Source organism: Pinus tabuliformis, chromosome 1_1 (assembly GCF_031772625.1).
Source record: "Pinus tabuliformis cultivar Carrire ecotype Pingquan chromosome 1_1, CPIR1, whole genome shotgun sequence".
NCBI lineage: Eukaryota > Viridiplantae > Streptophyta > Pinopsida > Pinales > Pinaceae > Pinus > Pinus tabuliformis.
The window spans coordinates 803,441,053-803,459,701 of NC_142297.1; the positions used below are offsets into that span (position 1 = coordinate 803,441,053).

Consider the following 18,649-nt stretch of genomic DNA (forward strand, 5'->3'; position numbering starts at 1 on the left):
CAAATTGACCAAAAAGGCTACACAAAGCACCCATTAGACTTGTTTGCATAATGACTAACCCAATTCATTCTATTCGCATAAATATAATCAAAAACATGCAATAAAATAACGAGAATGGTGGATTAAGTCGAATTAGGAGGTTGAATGAGCCCAAATAATTATCCATTTTTGGGGCTCATCATCACCCCCTACTAAAAGTGTTGCTCATCCTTTGAGCAACTAATCTATCTCCTCATCTTTGATGGCCCTGGTGGCCTCCCTATCATGCCAAGTTTCTGAAGTGATGTCCTCTTCTCGATCATGAAACCATGCTTTTCTCCTTGCTTCTTCTCACTGCCTGCTCCTTTTCCTAGAGAATTCTCAGCTTTGGTATGATTGTGCAAGTATATTCAATCAGATGGCGGCAATGGTGGTGAAAGGAGGTGAAACCAGTGGAGGATGGAAGAAAAGAGTGGTTGCATGCCTCCTCAACATACTTCAAGCTTCAAATCCCTCTCCATAATCGATTTTGGCCTCCCCAAACGCTCTACAGGATGTTTCTGGTGGAAATACAGAACTTCCAGTAGAAAGTCCTGTATCTTCCTGTAGAAGGTTGAACCATGAATAGATTGTGTCCGAACCCTGATAAAATGAGTGTTCATGGAGGGGATGGATGTGAGGATGCCTGGGAACTTGGTAGGGACCCTTCTGCTTCTGTTTGGAGGCCCCCTTTCCGCATGGTGTTCCTGCAACCTGCAACAATTTCCAGGGATTAAACTTGTTTTTTTTTCCTCTCCGTTTCTTCCTTCTTTTTCTTTCTTGCTTTTCCTCTTCCTTTTCATGTAGTTTTTTCAATTCGTTGATTGCATGTTGTACCATAGGCCTCAGGAATCAACCGAGTCACCACAATAATTTCAGGTTTGATGTCCAATCCTTGATGTTTTGTTCTCAGCAACATTTCATTCTCCAATGCACGAACTTGATCAAGTATATACACAACCTGTCCACCAGTATCTGGCATTCCTAAAACATTTGCTTGGCCAAAATAACCCTAAGGTGAAAGAATCACAACATTAAAGACCATAGGAATCCTTCCTAGAAATGTTTCTAAAGTTGATGGATCAGGGGCCTGCAGAGTCTCCAAGAGCAAATGAATCATATCCAAGACATGTTCTGCATTGTCTCCCCATCCTTTTTCCAATCCCATTTCTTGTAATTTGTATTCAAACTCTGTATGTGGTGTATTCTTGGGGAACTTTTTAAGATATTCCTCTGCCTTTACCAAGACTGAGCGTAGCTTGGACAAACTTTGTATTCTCTCATTCAGCATCAGCTTCTAGCCTCTTTAGCTGTGTGCTCGAAGGAAATCTAGCAAGGGCTGCATGCTTTCTCTATCATGGAATAATATTGAGGACAAATGTTGATTGAGAAATTGAACTCCACTACCAATGGAAGATGGCCATGTTGGGTAAGGAAAAGATTAATTGAAGGGCTCAAGGTCTAGCTTCGATGCATATTTATCCTTGACACTTTCATCCACAAGGTGCTCCTTGAATTCCAAATATTCAGACACAGAAAGCTGTTTAACAGCAAGTTCATCAACATTGACACGGACATAATCCCACACACCAGGCCTTGGCCGTACTGCAAGAACAATCCATGGTGGAAGAATGATGGCCTCCTGTGTGGACCTTAACACATCTCCAAATAGCCCATCTTTGAGTGTTTGAAGTTCATCATTCTCTCCCAATACCTCTGTTAGTCCATCTAATAAATGATGAGCCTGCAAAATATTCTTCCCTTGTGCTACATATCTCTCTTCAGGCTCCAAATTTGATGAAGAAACACTCGAGCGTTTCTGCTCTGGAAGGCTTTGCTATACTTTCCTGTAGAAATGCCTGTAGAGTGCCCCTGTGCCTCTGAGCGACCCTGATACACAATAGAATCTTGAAGATAGGTAGAGAAACTAGTGGAGGATGACTAGTTAATCGCTTTGTGCATACTTCAGTTGAGGATGTGGCAAGTGCAGATGAATAGCAGTTGGTGAGTTTCAGTTGAGCCTTCTTTAATTGTTGTGTGGTTTGTGGTGAAGGAGTGAGGTGGCCAGGTGTATGTGGCCACATGCAGACGACAGTGCTGTGATGAGCTACATGTCCTCCTCTCGTTAATCAGTTGCACTGGAGTTAAAGCCTCTACCATTGTCTGTTTTTTTTTTTTTTTTTTTTTTTTTTTTTTTTTTTTTTTTTCACGTGAGTTGTCTAACACGTATGCTGCATGATTCCTGGCTGATTGCTAGAGAATTGGACAAGGAACTATCGGCTTAATCCCACCACTTCATTTGTTATGCACTTTTCGAATCATATTGATGCAAATAGAGGAGCTGGTTTAGACACATACTTGCAAGTCGAATGGTTGTTGTGAGGTGTTGTGGCCTGTGATTTGCTGCATGCACTGGTTTCTATGGTTGCATGTCTGGATCCTTTATGTTATAAGCTTTTGTTTTCTAATGTGTGGTTATTTTTCTTGTGCAGGTATCCTTTGGCCGGATCTAGGCTGCAAGAGTTCGTTTCTACGTTCAGATCTGCACTCTCAAGCTGTTGCTGCTGAATTTTCACAGGACCAAAATTTGTTTTCGCCATTGCTCCCGAACGATAGATCGGATCGATCAGAAACTTGCTGAGCATGTTCCTATCATCATGATGCACCTCCCATAGCAAAATTGTGATCAATGGATGCACAGATTTCGAGAAAAATGGAAAATGGCTGAAGATTTTAGAGATCAATTTCTCAGAAACCGTGCATCAGAATTGGCTGAAACTACTTGGGTAGGTTACTATCACCCATATGCATCTCCCCATGAAACAGGTTTTGAAATGGATGCACGGATATGGAGAAAATGCAAAAATGGCTGAAGGTGATGGAGGCTGATTTCTTGGAAACCGTGCACCGGAATTGGCTGAAACTACTCAGGCATGTTGCCATCACCCTTGTACAATTCCCCATAAAACGGTTTTTCCAATGGATGCATGGTTTTCGAGTTAGGGAAAAAACAAATTCTGTTCTATGTATTTTTTCTTCAAAGCATTCTGCAAGTTTTTGCGTGGTGAAAAAGAATGAGTTTGGGCTGTGATGCAGGCATGGAGATGATGGAGGAGGAGTTTGAAAAGTGCAGGAGGACTTTTGAACCCTTGAGGAAGCTACCATGTCCGCTAAACTACTTTTTTTGCAATCCAATTTTTAACTTCTTGGAATTTCTACAGGAAGTTCCTGTAGAAAACACGGTTTTCATAAAAGAAGCAAAATGAGGCGAAAAAAATGATGGAAAAGGGTGCGGTGCTTGCAGGCCTAACCAACAGATTCCCACCATCAGATTCCCTTTTAAAATTGAATTTGGTTCCCTTGAAGGTTCTACAGGATGTTTCCTGTAGAAATACAGAACTTCCTGTAGAAGGCACAAAAATTCCTTTGTCTTTGTTTTGAGTGATCCTCCTGACCTGCAATGTCCTTCTTGCAACCTGCAATTATCCAATGGAAATTAGGTTTATTTTTATTTCTCTTTTTCTCCTTTTTTTTTTGAAAAACAACTAGGGCGCCTCATGGAGGTTTTCACCCTAATTGCTTGCCCTGGGCACCTCTAAGGGAGGTTTTCACCCAGAGATCTTATTCTCTTTTCTCTTTTTTTCCAACCCATTGACTGCCTCATGGAGGTTTTCAATCAATGAGCCAATCTAAGGCGCCTCCAAGGAGGTTTTCACCTTAGATTTTTATTTTTCTTCTTATTTTCATTTTTTTTTCTTTTTTCCTTTTTTCTACCCTACCCTACTTGAAAAACAAAATCATTTTCAAGTATAAGAATACTTCCAATGGAGCCATGTGCACATCGAGATTAGAGACAAGACGATGTGAAGGCTCGAAATGCATGCTTTAACATGTATCCGGATTTCAGAGACCAAATGATCTGACTTTGAAGGGATCAAACATAGCTGAGGAAGATAGTACCGCTGCAACAGTGACCGTCTGAAACCATATCTCAATATAGCTCTGATATCCTTGGTCCTTTTGCTGATCTGGATCATTCTTCATGTCACCTTCTACCATGACTTTCTCATCTTCCTCTTTTTGTTGATCTTTCTCTTGAATACATGGAGGATTTGATGGTAACCATGAGCAAGCTCTCTCGATATCTGATTCTGATGTCTTCTCTTCATCAAGCACAACCCATGGTTCTTTGATCTCCTCTTTTGAATCTTCTTTTGTTGGATGTGGTCCTTCAATGCTTTCAAGATAATCTCTTTTTTGCAATGCTTTTCCTGAGCTATGGTGAAGATCATTAAGCTCAAGAGGAGTCATTTGGACATGTTGTGCCTCAGCTTTGCAATTAGGTTGAGCTATTCCAATGTGCGGGTTTGGAAATGGTGGTATGGGTAGTTGAGTGGGGGTGTATATTTGAGATGGATGTGGATGGGGTTGTGGTTGGGCAGGCATTTGGGGTTGCCTTGGTGGAGCAGGAGGCGATGGTTGTGGACGAGCAGGTGGTGGAGGAAAAGAAGCGGGAGGAGTGTTGTATTGGGGCCTCCACCCCTGATGAGGTGCATTCCACTGAGGCTGTGGCTGAGAACAAGAGTGAAATGAATGAGCAGCTGGTTGGGCATAATATGGATCTATGAAGGAACAAGGAGGAGGTGTGAACCAGGAAGGATGAGCAGGAGGACCCCAAGAAGGCATGAAAGTGGCTTGATAGGGGTCATAATAGGTCTCGGATGTCCCTTGCAGTTCCTGCTGATAAGATCTAGGTTCATGTGGCCTCCTTTGGTTTATATAATAGAGTGATTCAGTGGCTCCTTTTGCCCTCTGATATGCAGCTTTGATTCCAGGCAAGGAAGGGCACTGATTCGTAGGATGGTATTCTTCACAGATGAAACACACTTCGAGGGAGTGCATTGGACATTCGTCCCTAGGATGTTTTCTAGTGCACTTGGGACAAAAGATGGCCAAATCCCTCTTGGCTTCCTCTTGCTTCTTTTGGATCCACAGGGTATCCAATTGCATGGCAAGAAACTTCCTCATATCACTCTTAAAATCTTCCATCTGATCTTCAAATTCATCTTTGGACAAGGTGCTACTCCCAACATTTCTGCTTGTAGCCATTTGCTCCAGAGGAATGGTTTCTTCTTCTTATTCCCTTGAGGTTCTTAAAATGTGTCTTGTTGTCCACCTAAGGGTTCTTTAATCACAGCCATCGAAGAAGAGAGAATGTTGGTTGTGTGAAGTAGTGGGGGCGTTGTGAAATCATTTTTCTAACTTATCTCTACTCCTACAAGGCATGAAATGAAATCTTTTTGGTTGATTTTTGCTTTTTTCTACTTCTACCTGCAAAACTGAAATAGATTGAACTGCAACTAACTATCTTGCTAAAATGAAAATGTGGAATTGAAATGAAAGCAGGAAAGGACTAATCTATTTTGCTAAAATGAAATTGCAGGAATGAAATGCTAGGCTACACTTGCGGAATTGAAATGCTAATCTACGCTTGCAGAAATGAAATTGCGGAATTGAAATGCTAATCTATGAAAGCGGGAAATATCTAATCTACGCTTGCTGAAATGAAATGAAAGCAGGAAATGTCTAATCTACTTTTGCGGAAATGAAATTGCAGAATGGAAATGAAATAAACTACTTAGCAGAAGGTTGTAGTGGAAAATAGAAGGAAAGCAGCGATCACCAATACTCTGACGCTTCCCCGGCAACGGCGCCAAAAAGATGGTGGGCTCCAGTATTGCAGCAATAATGCTGCAACTCCTGGAACTCCCTTCTTTAATTTTATCAACCCGGTAGTTCGTAACAAACTTGGAAGCGACGGTGCCGTATGCACAAGTACTAGCTCTTGCCGCAGCTGTCACTTGGTCAGCTGGCACAAGTCCCTAGGAGCTTAAGCCAACTTCTATGAGATCTTAGAAGAATCTTTTTAACTGATTGATGGAAGCTAACTCAAAGGAAGCTAATCTACTTGCGGAAAGAAACTGAAAGCCAAAAAGAAACGCAAACCCTAGCAAACCCTAATTCTACCAGCTAGTCCTACTGACGCAAAGGAGAGCATGCAAACTACTGACAGAGATGCCATTACTTCTAGGAAGGTAAAATACATGTGTCTAAACTACTTATATATGAAGAAAACATATTTTTGTATTTTTGATTAAGTTGTAAGATTTACCATGCATGTGCTTTCACTGTTTTTGACTGTGCAGAGGTGGATCGGTGGGAGAAAATGCTTGCAGGAGGTTGGGAAGGTTATAAGAGGTCCTAAGGGGTCCCTAGCACCCTTCCTGAGAGTTTCACAAAGTTTGGCTGTCAAGAAACCTCATTTGTGAGCTTCTACAGGAAGTCTGCAGGGGTTCTACAGGATGTTCAGGAATTTCTACAGGATGTTCTGTAATTTTTCTACAGGATGTTCCGAAAAGAGGATTTTGGAGAATGGATGGAGTGAGGGAAGATGCACGAATGGATATGGAGGTAGGATAGGGGTCTGAAGTGGCCCAAGGATTGGTGGATGGAGTGGTGAGAAGGTGTGGATAGCTAAGTTGGCTCAAAGAAGGCTGAAACAATGATGTACAAAAACTAGGGTTATGTGAGCAAATGTGGCAAACATGAGGTAAGGAATCTATGTAGAGGGTGGAGTGGATGGTGCCGATGGAGAATAAGCAGATGAAGGAGTGGTACAGGTGCTCTGCAAGTCATTTTTCCAATCTGAACCAACAAAGACTTGTAAATTCAAAGACCTAGTTATGTTGACCTAATTTTCTAGCTGTCAGTAAAGAGAATGAACAGAAGTGTGACCTGCAATCAAACCATGTATTTTAACTCATGCAACTAAGCAAACGAAAGTCTGAACTTGTAACCAACTTCTACACATGAAGATCAAACACTAGTGATTGCATGGCAAAGCAAAATCAGTGTTTTTGTGGGCAGCAAAGTCATCCTAGTCACAGCTCTTGATCCCACTGAGGGAGAGGTGAAACCACAGATGTCTGATGGCCCTTTTCTTGAAGCTTTTTCTTTTAACAACCTATCAACTAAATCTGAGCATGAAAAGTTATTTTACTCATCAAAAACAACATAAATAACAAAACAAGATTTAAATCTAAATAGCAGATTTTATTCTAAGAATGCAGCAAAGACACATGAAAGTAAACAAAGGAGGTACTGGGAACTTGAGATGGGCCCAACCCCAATAGCTACAACCTCCTAAGAGAGATTTAGAGCTGGTGCAAAGCTGGATTCATCTTTATTGATCAAAAGAAATGTTACATTCCAAAAACTGTCCACAAGGAGAACTTGAAAATGTGCTGAAAGCAAAGCTAATCTACTACCTAAAAATCGAACTACAAAATAACTACAAAATGAATACAAAATGACTATAAAGTGACTAACTACTGACTAACCCAAATGAGGCCCTAAGCCCTCTTATTTATACAAATTGAGGACCCCAACAGTCCTCCTAAACTTTAGGGACTCGGCTGCCCAAGGCTTGTAGTTAACAACAGTCCTACTTGACTTGCTTGGCTGCCCTTGGATAATTGATTTGGTGGCCCTTGAACTTCGAGCTGATGGTGGAGAATTCAAGGTAAGGGCCCATAAATGAAGGGGACACCTTCCTACAAATCCTCTCCCTTGTTCTCCCACGAATTTGGCTGCCAAGTGCTCATTAAAGCCTTCAATTTTGTCTCCAAATTGACCAAAAAGGCTACACAAAGCACCCATTAGACTTGTTGGCATAATGACTAACCCAATTCACTCTATTCACATAAATATAATAAAAAACATGCAATAAACTAATGAGAATGGTGGATTAAGTCGAATTAGGAGGTTGAATGAGCCCAAATAATTATCCATTTTTGGGGCTCATCACATCCTCCCAAAATAGGGCAATGTTGCCTTGGTGCACTTCCCAGAAGCAGTGCTGCTAAACAAGGTGTCGATTTTCCCATACTTTGTTCCAGAGGGGAGAGCCTTGAGTATTGCCTATGAGGCTGATGAGTTCTTTTTCCTGTATTTGATTTGTGTACTTTACTTTCCACAAGGTGCCCCAAAGGGAATTAGGATTCTCCACCCATCTCCACCATATTTTTGCTGCAATAGCCTTGCTTAGGATTTCAGGATCTCTTAGGCCCAAACCTCCTGCCAGCTTTGGTTTGCATATGTCTGTCCACTTGAGGAGGGCCCATTTGCGCTTCTTTGAATCTCCATTCCAGAGGAAGGACCGCTGGATGTTCCGAATGGATTTGTAGATTGATTTGGGCGCGGCAAGGGCTGAGAGCATATAGGCTGGCATTGTTTGAAGCACTAATTTGACCAGTACCAGTCTACTAGCCATGTTTAGGGCTCGATGAGTCCAGCTGCTTAATCTAGATTTCATTTTGTTGAGGAGATCTTCCCAATTTACATCTTTGGGGGCGTATTCTGAAAGTGGTATGCCGAGGTATTTGGTTGGAAGGGAGTTCCTATGGATCTTGAGAATTTTGCTGAGATTTCTTTGCACAGGAATAGAAGTGTTGAAGAAAAATAATTTGGATTTAGCTAGATTGATCTCCATACTTGAGGCTTCTGTGAAGGTACTCAACACCTTGTTGAAGGTTAGGGCTTCCTTCAGTGTGGGGGCTCCCATAAGCATTGTATCGTCGACAAATTGATGATGCGTTACTGTAGGTCCCTTATGCGTGGCTTTGATGCCTTTGAGCTGATTCATTTGGACCGCTTGGGATAGGGATCTTCCGAGGCCTTCTACCATGATGACAAAGAGAAAAGGTGACAAAGGATCCCCTTGTTATATGCCTCTGGATGGGCGAAATGGTTGTAGGGGGCCTCCATTCAACATGATTGAGAAGAATGCTCCTGAGACCATATCCATTATCCATTTTATCCAAATCTGACTAAAGCTGAAAGCCTTAAGGATTTCTCTGATATATGTCCAACTGATTTTGTCAAAGGCCTTGGAGAGGTCAAGTTGAATGAGCATGCCCAGGATTTTTTGAGTTTTTATAGAATGCAGCACCTCTTGATTGAGAATGATGCTGTCGGTTATCTGTCTTCCTTCAACATATGCAGACTGTTCGTGAGAAATGATTGAGGGAAGGATGGGTTTAAGTCTGTTGGCCATCAATTTTGAGAGGATTTTATAGATGACGCTGCAAAGTGCTATAGGTCTGAATTTGTTGAGGGAATCAACATGATCAGATTTGGGGATGAGGGTGAGGAAGGTAGAATTGATGGCTGGCAGCACTCTCTTGGTTCTGTGGAAGTTCTTAATCAGATTGAAAAGGTCTGCTTTGATTATGTGCCAGCAGGCTTTGAAGAATTCGATTGTGAAGTCTTTTGGTCCAGGGGCTTTCTCAGAGGCCATGGTGAAGACGACATCTTCGATCTCCTACTCAATGAATTCTCTTAAGAGAAGGGAGTTTTGCTCCTTCGTTACTAAAGGGGGAATAGCACTAGTGATTTTGTTGATAGCTTGGGTTCTATCTTGATTGGGCTCAGAGAGTAGTGACTGAAAGTATAGATTTAGTTTTGATCCTATTTGCTCTCTGGTTGAGACTTTGGCACCATCATCTTTTTTGAGAGATAGAATACGATTGTTGGCTCTGTGCTGAATGGTTGATTTATGGAAGAAGCTTGTGTTTCGTTCCCCATGCTTTAGCCACTACACCCGCGATTTTTGTTTCCATAGCAGCTCTTCTTGTCTTAACTTGTCTTCCCATTGCTTTTGGAGGTTTGATTCCTGAGCTAGCCTATCCTCGTTAGGCCCGTCCTTGATCATTGATTGTTGGAGGCCTGCCATTTTTTCCTCGAGCTCTTTTTTGGCTTGAAAAATGTTACCAAATGTGTTCTTGTTCCAGCATTTAAGCTTTGTTTTAATGCTTTTGAGCTTTTGCTGAAATATGTACATAATGTTGTCACTCTTTACAGAGGTTTGGGTCCACCAACTTTGTATATTCTGCGTGAAGGTTGGGTGGTCTATCCAGAATCTTTCGAACCTGAAAGGTCGGTTTTGGGGCTTGATCATATTGGTGAAGTGCAACTGTACTAGCCAGTGATCTGATCCCCCAATGGGCAGGATGTTGGCTTCCATGTCTAGATTCTGGAGCACGATGGATTCCGATATGAGGAACCTATCAAGCCTTGATGCAACCTGTCTATTTCCCCCTTGCTTATTGTTCCATGTGTGTAGACCATTGACTGTGGGAACATCAATGAGTTTAGATTCTGCTATGAAGGTGCTGAAAGCTTCCGCATCTTTATCTAATCTTCTTAGGCCCCCTTTCTTCTCTGCTAGGTTGGTGATAATGTTGAAATCTCCACCTAGGATACAGTGGTTGGCACCATGGTGATGTCTGATTTCGTTCAAGTCTTCTAGCATCTTGAACTTCTCCTGAATTCGCTGCGGCCCATACACATTGGTGATGCATATCGTTTTTTGTGAGTCTGGCATGTTGAATATCACTGATAGTGAATGCTTAGTGGACAGAGAATTCTGCAAAAAGAACTTTCTTTTGTTCCAAAATATTAGGAGCCCTCCTGCTTGCCCAATGGCTATTGCGCTTGTGCATTGAAAGCCTTTTGCAAATAGTTTCTTGAGTGTTTTTATGCCATTGGCTGAGCATTTGGATTCTTGTAGTAAGATTAGGTCTGGTGATTGCATGAAAATACGGTTTTTAAGGATTCGTCTTTTGGAGGTGCCATTTAGCCCTCTGATGTTCCATGTAGTTATCTTCATTAAGAAATCTTCGGTGTGGCTAGGACCAGAGCCCTCATCTTTCCTTCATTTATTAGGCGCCTATCGAGTTCTTGTATTTGTTGCTTTGTCAATTTTCTGCCTCGTTTTCTTCTTAGACCTTTCGTCTTGTATTGGTCCAGGTCTAGGTTTGCTTGGATGCCTGTTTGGCAGCTTTCTCCCCATTTTTTTTAGTTGCATCCTGATTCAGATATTCTAACTGCAAGTATGCCATTTCGATTTTCTCCAAGTGTTCCTGGGGAATGGCATTCACACCCTGTTTGGACCATTGTTCGTTGACCTCCTAGAGATCCAGGTCCCCCAGAATTTCTCCAGAGGATTGGTAGGAGCGGTTGAGGGAAACTGATTTGGCTGATGTTTTTTGCAAGGAGGGGTATGCCGAGGAGCGAAGCTTGTATCGCTGTGGTCTGAGTTGGGTTGCGGGACTTGAAGCTGCTCCTTGGTTTGGGGTTGGTCCGAGCCAGGGATGGAGGTGGTTGAAGGGTTGGATAGTTGAGGCTGCCCAGGTGGATCTTGAGCCGGGGGGGCTTGGGATTTCGGAGGGTTTTCGAAAGGATCCTGGTTGCTTAGAACTTCAAAGCTATTTTGATGGGTGAGGATTGGGTTGGGGGGTTTTTTAGAGGATTTTTCCCTTTCTGCTTTTTGCTCTTCCTGGTAACAGGGATGAAATCTGGGGATGGGTTGTCCGCTTTGTCTGTTTAGGGTTGAGATGGGGGTTGATTTAGGGGGCACCCATGACTAAGATGTCCATGTTGTCAGCATTTCCTACATCTAAAAGGAATATTTTCATATTCGATGGCCTGCTTCCATTGAATACCTTTGTGGATTAGAGCAATATAACCTGGGAGAGGTCCTGAGACATCCATATAAACAAAGATTCTAGCGTAGGCAATGTATTTACCTTGAGATGTGAGGTCTGAAGTTTTGATGAATATACCCAGCTTGTTCCTGATGGCTTCCAGGATCCGCTCATTCCAATAATCCACCAGCAGGGAGTATAGCCTGAGCCAGACTGGAACTTTTGTGAAGTCTTCTTGCTTTGGAACAAAGTTTGGCTTCCAGTACATTATGTAGAGTCTTGTCGAGTTGTAGAAGTATGGGCCTCCTTCGAAGGTGCGATCTCTGTCTTCCCTGTGGGTGAAGATGACTGTGAAAAAATTCCTTGCTCCTAACTGTAGTTCATAGTTCCCTTTGGGCTTCCATTTCTGGTTTATCCACCAGCAGAGGGATTTTTCATTGAGTCTTACTACCATGAAGTGACAGATTAGGGCATGTTTTCTCATGTGATCTCTATATTCTTCAATCCATGGGTCTTCGATGATTAATGAGGGAGTTTCCTTCAATATCGGTTTGCAGGGGGATGATCCAGTTGCTCTGTTTTGGTTTGGGAAGTTTTTCTCAGCCGCAGGTCCATGGCTGTCGAGGCATAGGTTGCCGCCGGCGCTTTGCCTCTGTCCCTGGATCGGGAGGCGGATGAGGTAAAGGTGGGCTCTAGAGGGAGGCTGCTGAAAACGAAGGGGCCGAAGGCTGCGGGGGTCGATCCCCCCCCGAGGGTGTTCACTGAGCGCTGCTTCTAGGGTTTGGTTGCAAAGCGTTACAGAGCGTTCACCCTTTATGTTGTAGTTGACCAACATAAATACACTTATAACATGTTTAAACATTAAACTCTAGGGAGATTATCATTTAACAATACATTTACATTTTTTTGAGGCGCTTTCGCAAATAATTAATTAAGTGGGTGTCAGTGGATATCTTTGTTTTAATCTCCACTCTAAGTAGAAGAACCAGGAATTGTATAGAAAGCAAAAAAAACTCTAGATTTTGGGGATATTTTTTTAAGAAGTATTTAAGTAAAATTAAGCAAGTTGTTTTTGAGATTTATTTATTAAAACGAAATTTTGATATATATATATATATATATATATATATATATATATATATATATATATATCTGGGTTATTATTTTTATGATTTTTTTTAAGGTTAGTATTTCATTGTTTTGTTTCCGTGTTGTAATTATAATATTTTGAAAAATGTTATTATGTGATTTATTTATTTAGATTTTAGATTTATTATTATTAGCAGAGTGCTTATATTTATGAAAATAATTGAAATTTGAAAATGAAAAAACAAGTAAATGAATACACCATTCACACAAATCAATAGAAGTTGTGATATAAGAGAAAATTCAACTAGATGGTGAGGTTTATGCTATAATCTCTTTTCTTTAATTATGAAATGGAGGTACAAAGAAATGTGCACTTATTATGGGGTTTCTTTTGATATTGGGGCCTAAATATCACTCCTATGTTATGCACTCAAATATCTTCCTAACAACTCAATAATTAACATAGTATGGTAGGCATTTAGGATTAGGATTAGAATTTTTACATGCTTCAACCTTAAATTGATGTTAGAATTTTGGACCCTATAGATTCTTCTTAAAATTCTATGTGTGACTAGCCCCACACATGCAAGTAATGAGGGTTGACAAGACATCCACTTAGTAATGATGGTCAAGAGGGTACTTAACTTGCAAGAGGCATACATGTCACATATGAACTCTGATTGAGGTGATTTTCACAGCGTTGCAAGAGGCATACATGTCACATATGAACTCTGGTTGAGGTGATTTTCATAGCATTGGAAAGTTCTTGGTTCATAGAACCACATTGAGGCATACATGTCACATATGAACTCCGATTGAGGTGATTTTCATAGTGTTGGAAAGTTCTTGGTTCGTAGAACTACATTGAGGGGTTGGTGTAGTTTGATGATGAAAACTGACATTGGAAGATTTTGGATCCCAAATCTCAAAATTGGGGCCTACTAAAATATGAAATTTCTCTAATTTTTCACTCATAATATACCAATATAAATGACAAAATATATACTCATCTATTTTAAATAATTTTGTATTTAATTATAAACATATTTATAAATATTACAAAAAATTATAATCCATATTTATTTGTATTACTAACATAGCTATATAAATTAAATCCTTGGGAAAAGCCTATAACCATCATTTTATGATAGGCAAAAAAACACACACTTATGATACATCTCATATTACAAGATTAAAAATAATCATAACAATGAACTAAATTATAACTTTACTTTAAAATATCATTATATGTAATAATTATATATATATATAAAACAAGATTCCTTAACCATGGAGATTCACCCCATTTTGGTAGGGAGATTTTTATTTTGTAAATAATCTTTATTACAATATCATAAACCAATACTTTGACTTATCAATAGCACATGTCTAAAAAATCATAACCCATTTTATAATCAAAATATTTCATATATAATATATTGTTTGATTAAATTGGGAAAAAAAAAAAACATAATTAATTTTGAAATAAATCTTCTTCATTTATTTATAATTATTTCAAAAAAAAAATTGTGAAAAATAAAATTTGTGAAATTAAATATTTATTATTTGCATAAAATTAAATTAAATTGTAAAAAACCTATTTCAAAATATACATATCTATAAAAATGAACTATAGAATTTTTGTTGTGTTTGGTAAAACTTGTTAAATGAAATATTGGAGATAATTCGTTTGTCCATCTGAGAAACATATTCTATAGCAGGTCTTAGCAAACGTATAACGTTTTGCAACACATGCTTTTGACAGGTTTAAAAGTACTTGGAACATTTAGCTGCATTATTAAAAAAGCAAAATTGTTGTCAAAACAACTCTAATTCAAAATCATTTTCATTTTTATATGCATCAAATTCAGCCAGCAAAAATTCAGCCCATGTAACAGATTGGCAGTTCGCACTCCGTTTGAATTACAGTCCATAAAAGACCGAATGCTTTAAAATAGTCAATGAACACACTCATTAAAAAGAGTCGTGTCTGCACTGTTACCACTCTGATTGAAAGTAAATATAGTCGCAAAACACCTCCAACAAAGCACTGTTACCACTCTGGTTACTATTGCAAGTAATATTGATTTAACCTCTAAGCTCTAATAAAATTACTTAAAGATAGTCGCAAAACACCTCCAACAAAGCATCCTCCTCCTTGCCGTCGAAGTGTCAAGTTGAGTGTTTAATAATGTGCAATTTGAAGATCGTCGCAAAACACCTCCGACAAAGCATCCTCCTCGTTGCCGTCGGAAGTGTCAAGTTGAGTGTTTAATAATGTGCAATTTGAAGAAATTAAGGCTTGAAGCCCTGGCAGAGCATCCGTTTGTAGGTTATCACACCCACTCAAGTTCAGTGTTGTGAGCTTTGCAAGACCACAAAACCCTCCTGTTTTCATCAATGCACGACACCCCTTTAAATCTAGAGATAGAGATATCAATGTTGTCGGCAATGCTCTCACTTCTACCAGGCCATTACAGAAAGTGATGGATAGATGTTCAAGGTTTGGACAAACACCTTCAGGAAAGGATACCTCACATATTTCTATGCCGCTCAGCTGCAAAACATTGAGCCCAAGCATTCCTTTTTCTCCTTCAATCTTTCCAAATGGCAGTTCCCTTAAAGGACACCTGTGTAATGCTAACGTTCATCTTCATGATACCTGGTGGTAAGCATTGGATTCCACATTTCCTTATATTCAACTCTGTCAACTCAGTCAACAGTTCAATTGAATCCGGCAAACATTGTAGTTGCACGCATCCATGGAGCCACAATTGCTTTAATTTCGTGAGGTAACCAAGTGAAGCTGGCAACACTTCCAACAGAGGGCTTCCTAATATGAGGACTTCCCACTTTTTGAAAGACACAACATCAAAAGCGAACTCTTTTAAGTTTGTATCGAACAAATTTAATTTTTCCAGATACGGTAGATGTCCAACTTCCGGCGGCAATAATTCCACCTGGGGACAACCTGATAGATCTAAGCATTCAACCGGAGAGAGATTTCCAAGTGTTTTAGTGAACATGGTCAAACTGGAGCAACCCTTCAAATGCAGATGTCGAAGTTGTGGATTTGCCCATAAATTTGGAAGCCTCTTTAAACTTTCACATCCACTGAGGTTGATGCCACGGAGGTATTTCAAATTCTCAAAAGAGTCCGGAAGCATCTCCAAACTTTTGCACAGTGCCAGATCGATAAATTGTAGAGATGTCAACTTCCCCAAACAATCTGGAAGCCTCTTTAAACTTTCACATCACAGATGCTTCTGAGATTTTCCAACTTCCCAAAAGACTCCGGAAGCATCTCCAAACTTTTGCACATTCTCAGATTGATATAACGGAGATATATTAACTCTCCTAAAAAATCTGGAAGACTCTTTAAACTTTCGCAACCATTAAGGCTGAGGGTCTCGATCCATTTCCAATACATTAATAAAGAAGGAAGCATCTTCAAACAAGGGAACCCACTGAGGTCAATGTCCATCCCGTCGTGATACTCGTATTTGATGGCTGGGGTGCAACGGATATCTCGGATTTTCAGCAAGGAATGTGGAAGCTTCTCCAATTTTTTGCACGAGTCTAGATTGATGAATTTGAGTTTTTTCAATTTCTCCATTGAATCTGGAAGCACCCTCAAACTTTTGCACAAACTAAGATTCAAGTATCGGAGATTTGTCAGATTCCCCAAAGAATCCGGAAGTATCTCCAAATTTTCACAGCCAACCAAAGCGATGTGTTGGAGATCTCTCAAATCCCACAACGGATCTGGCATCCTCGTTAGACGAGCACTTTTCAGTACAATCTTTTCGAGATGCCGCAGCTTCCCTAATGATTTTGGAAACTCTAACAGTAGAGCATCAATATTCAACTGCAGCAACTGCTGAGGTGCCTGCAATGTTCACGTTTCAATAACTAAAAAACTGATCAAATAACAATGATTCTCACTTGCAAATTACAGCATCTACGTCTACGTACCCGATATTCGTCTTCCGGCCACAATCTTTCCAATTCCCTCCCGTTCACTTCTAAAACTCTTAAATCATTCATTGAAAAAGAAGGCAGGCATGAGCAGCGACAGTCATTCCAGCGGAGCGATAGGAGGTTGCTTGAGAGTATCTTCAGCTTCAACATTCTTTCTACAAAATCGCCTTCACCCTCAAGAATTTGCAACTTCTTGATTCGGAACCTCTCCTCTCTGTTTAGTAGCTCTTCTAATTTTAGCCATTCCTCAGCGTGATCAGTATCTCTAGCGATAGTGGACGGAGGGGCCATTCTAATTCCGCGCACTTCTATTGTTTCCTGTTAGTTATTTAAAATCAATAACGATTCATCACATGGTACACCGCACAGTCACTGAATAAACAATATTGAAAGTTGTTTACACGGAAACATATAACGATTACAGGATTGAAGCACTTACATATAAGGATTCCTCCAAGAGCTCGAAAATTCTTCTGAACGTGCCGCACCATATACGGATCGGCAATGATCTTTGTTGGGCGATATTTCTTCCCATGAGTACGAGAAGATCATGCATTCTTATAATTTTTTCTCTTCCTCTGTACTCCAACTCTACAAGACACTTGTCCTGTAGAGTTTGAAAACGCACCGAACCTGGCCAACCTGAGCCACTCCAAACTTTAATCCACTTATCTCTCTCTTCTCCTCTGCCAAAACAGGCAATATCCAAAAATATTTGCTTCTCCTGTTCATTGAGCGAATCATAACTAACTCTGAGATTCTTCTCTATATCTTGATGAAGTAAGCCAAGTCCATTCAATAGCTCTTGCCAGTCAGATATGCTATTTTTCCCACGTAGCGAAGCCCCAAGCACTTTCAGAGATAGTGGCAATCCACCGCAGGTCTTTAAAAAGCCATCTACAACATCATTAAATTCTGGCGGTGGATGTGGCTCTGAAAAGGCATGAAAGCAGAAAAGCTCTTGGGAGTCTTTTGTATTAAGTTCCTTTAGGTGATAAATGAAGGACTCTTCGATGTCTGCATTTCTAAGGACCTGCTTGTCCCGAGTTGTAACTAAAAGCAAGCTTTCGTGGTGAAGTACATTCTTTATTGGCAAGAAAGAATCCAGTTGATCAACATTTTCTATATCATCTAATACTATGATAGATTTACAATTGGACAGGTTCCTCTCAAGTTCTCCCAACCCTTCGACGGAATTCTGAATTTCGATATCTATACCTTTAAGATCCTTAATAAGTTTCCTCTGTAAAGATGGTAAAGCGTTTTTCGCCACATCGAACAGAAAAGACGACGATCCCTTGTAAATTGATCTGTTAGCATTGAAGAATTGCTTGGCCACTGTGGTTTTTCCAACTCCTCCAGATCCCACAATCCCCACAACCTTGCATGCCTGCTCGTCCTTCTGCACAAGCCGTTCAAACTCTTCTACTTTTTGTTGGAGACCGGTTGCATGGTTTGCCACAAACAAGGGTGGTTTTGGAACCATTTCCACAACGCTTTGCACAACCTTATGCAAGAGCTCTAATTCGCCCCTGGAAATTAATTGAGAGAGAGGTGAAATAACGACTGAGAAAAGCACCCAAGTGCACGAAAGAAAGAAAGGACACGATGATGTGCAGGCACGGAGATAGAAGAGTGAAATTGCGTGGGAGCCGAAGGGTTGGGTGTACATAAAATACTTCAGATAGGAAACCTCCACGCGCTTTTTTGAAAGTTTTTCTCGGAGGTTTTTTCGGTGAAAATCGCGCAGCAATTTATTGGAATCCCAAGTTTGATAGCTAGTTTCTGCACAATCAAACCGTTCCAGGGGTTTTTCAGGGTGTTGAATCCAAATATGCAGTTAAAAAACCATTTTAACTCCAACAAATCATGATTTAATCTCAATTTCTTCCGTCAGATTCCATCACCGAAATCTCCAAAAAGTCGCATTATAGACAACTCCCTTGAAGAAATGCGCGAATATGATGTGATGTTGATGTCGCCAAGATGCGCATGTGATGTGATGTTGATGTCCC

General features: G+C 40.4%; 2 protein-coding genes across 3 annotated transcripts; both read right to left on the minus strand.

Moving 5' to 3' along the window:
- Nucleotides 1-9,673: 9,673 nt before the first annotated feature.
- Nucleotides 9,674-10,462, minus strand: LOC149216447 (uncharacterized). Its single transcript, XM_089389965.1, has one exon. The coding sequence runs from the start codon at nt 10,460-10,462 to the stop codon at nt 9,674-9,676; it is 789 nt and encodes a 262-aa protein (XP_089246091.1).
- Nucleotides 10,463-14,529: 4,067 nt separating this feature from the next.
- Nucleotides 14,530-18,238, minus strand: LOC149216448 (disease resistance protein Roq1-like). Of its 2 annotated transcripts, XR_016250552.1 has the most exons (4): nt 17,074-18,238; nt 16,629-16,952; nt 14,790-16,542; nt 14,530-14,690 (listed from the first exon to the last, which is right to left on the minus strand). XR_016250552.1 is itself a non-coding variant. In XM_089391203.1 (3 exons), the coding sequence occupies exons 1-3, from the start codon at nt 18,118-18,120 to the stop codon at nt 15,895-15,897; spliced, it is 2,019 nt and encodes a 672-aa protein (XP_089247329.1). In that variant the 5' UTR covers nt 18,121-18,238; the 3' UTR covers nt 14,530-15,894. The 2 variants fall into 2 exon arrangements, 1 of the variants encoding a protein (XP_089247329.1); XM_089391203.1 differs by having other exon boundaries at nt 14,530-16,542.
- Between the last annotated feature and the right edge of the window lie 411 nt (nt 18,239-18,649).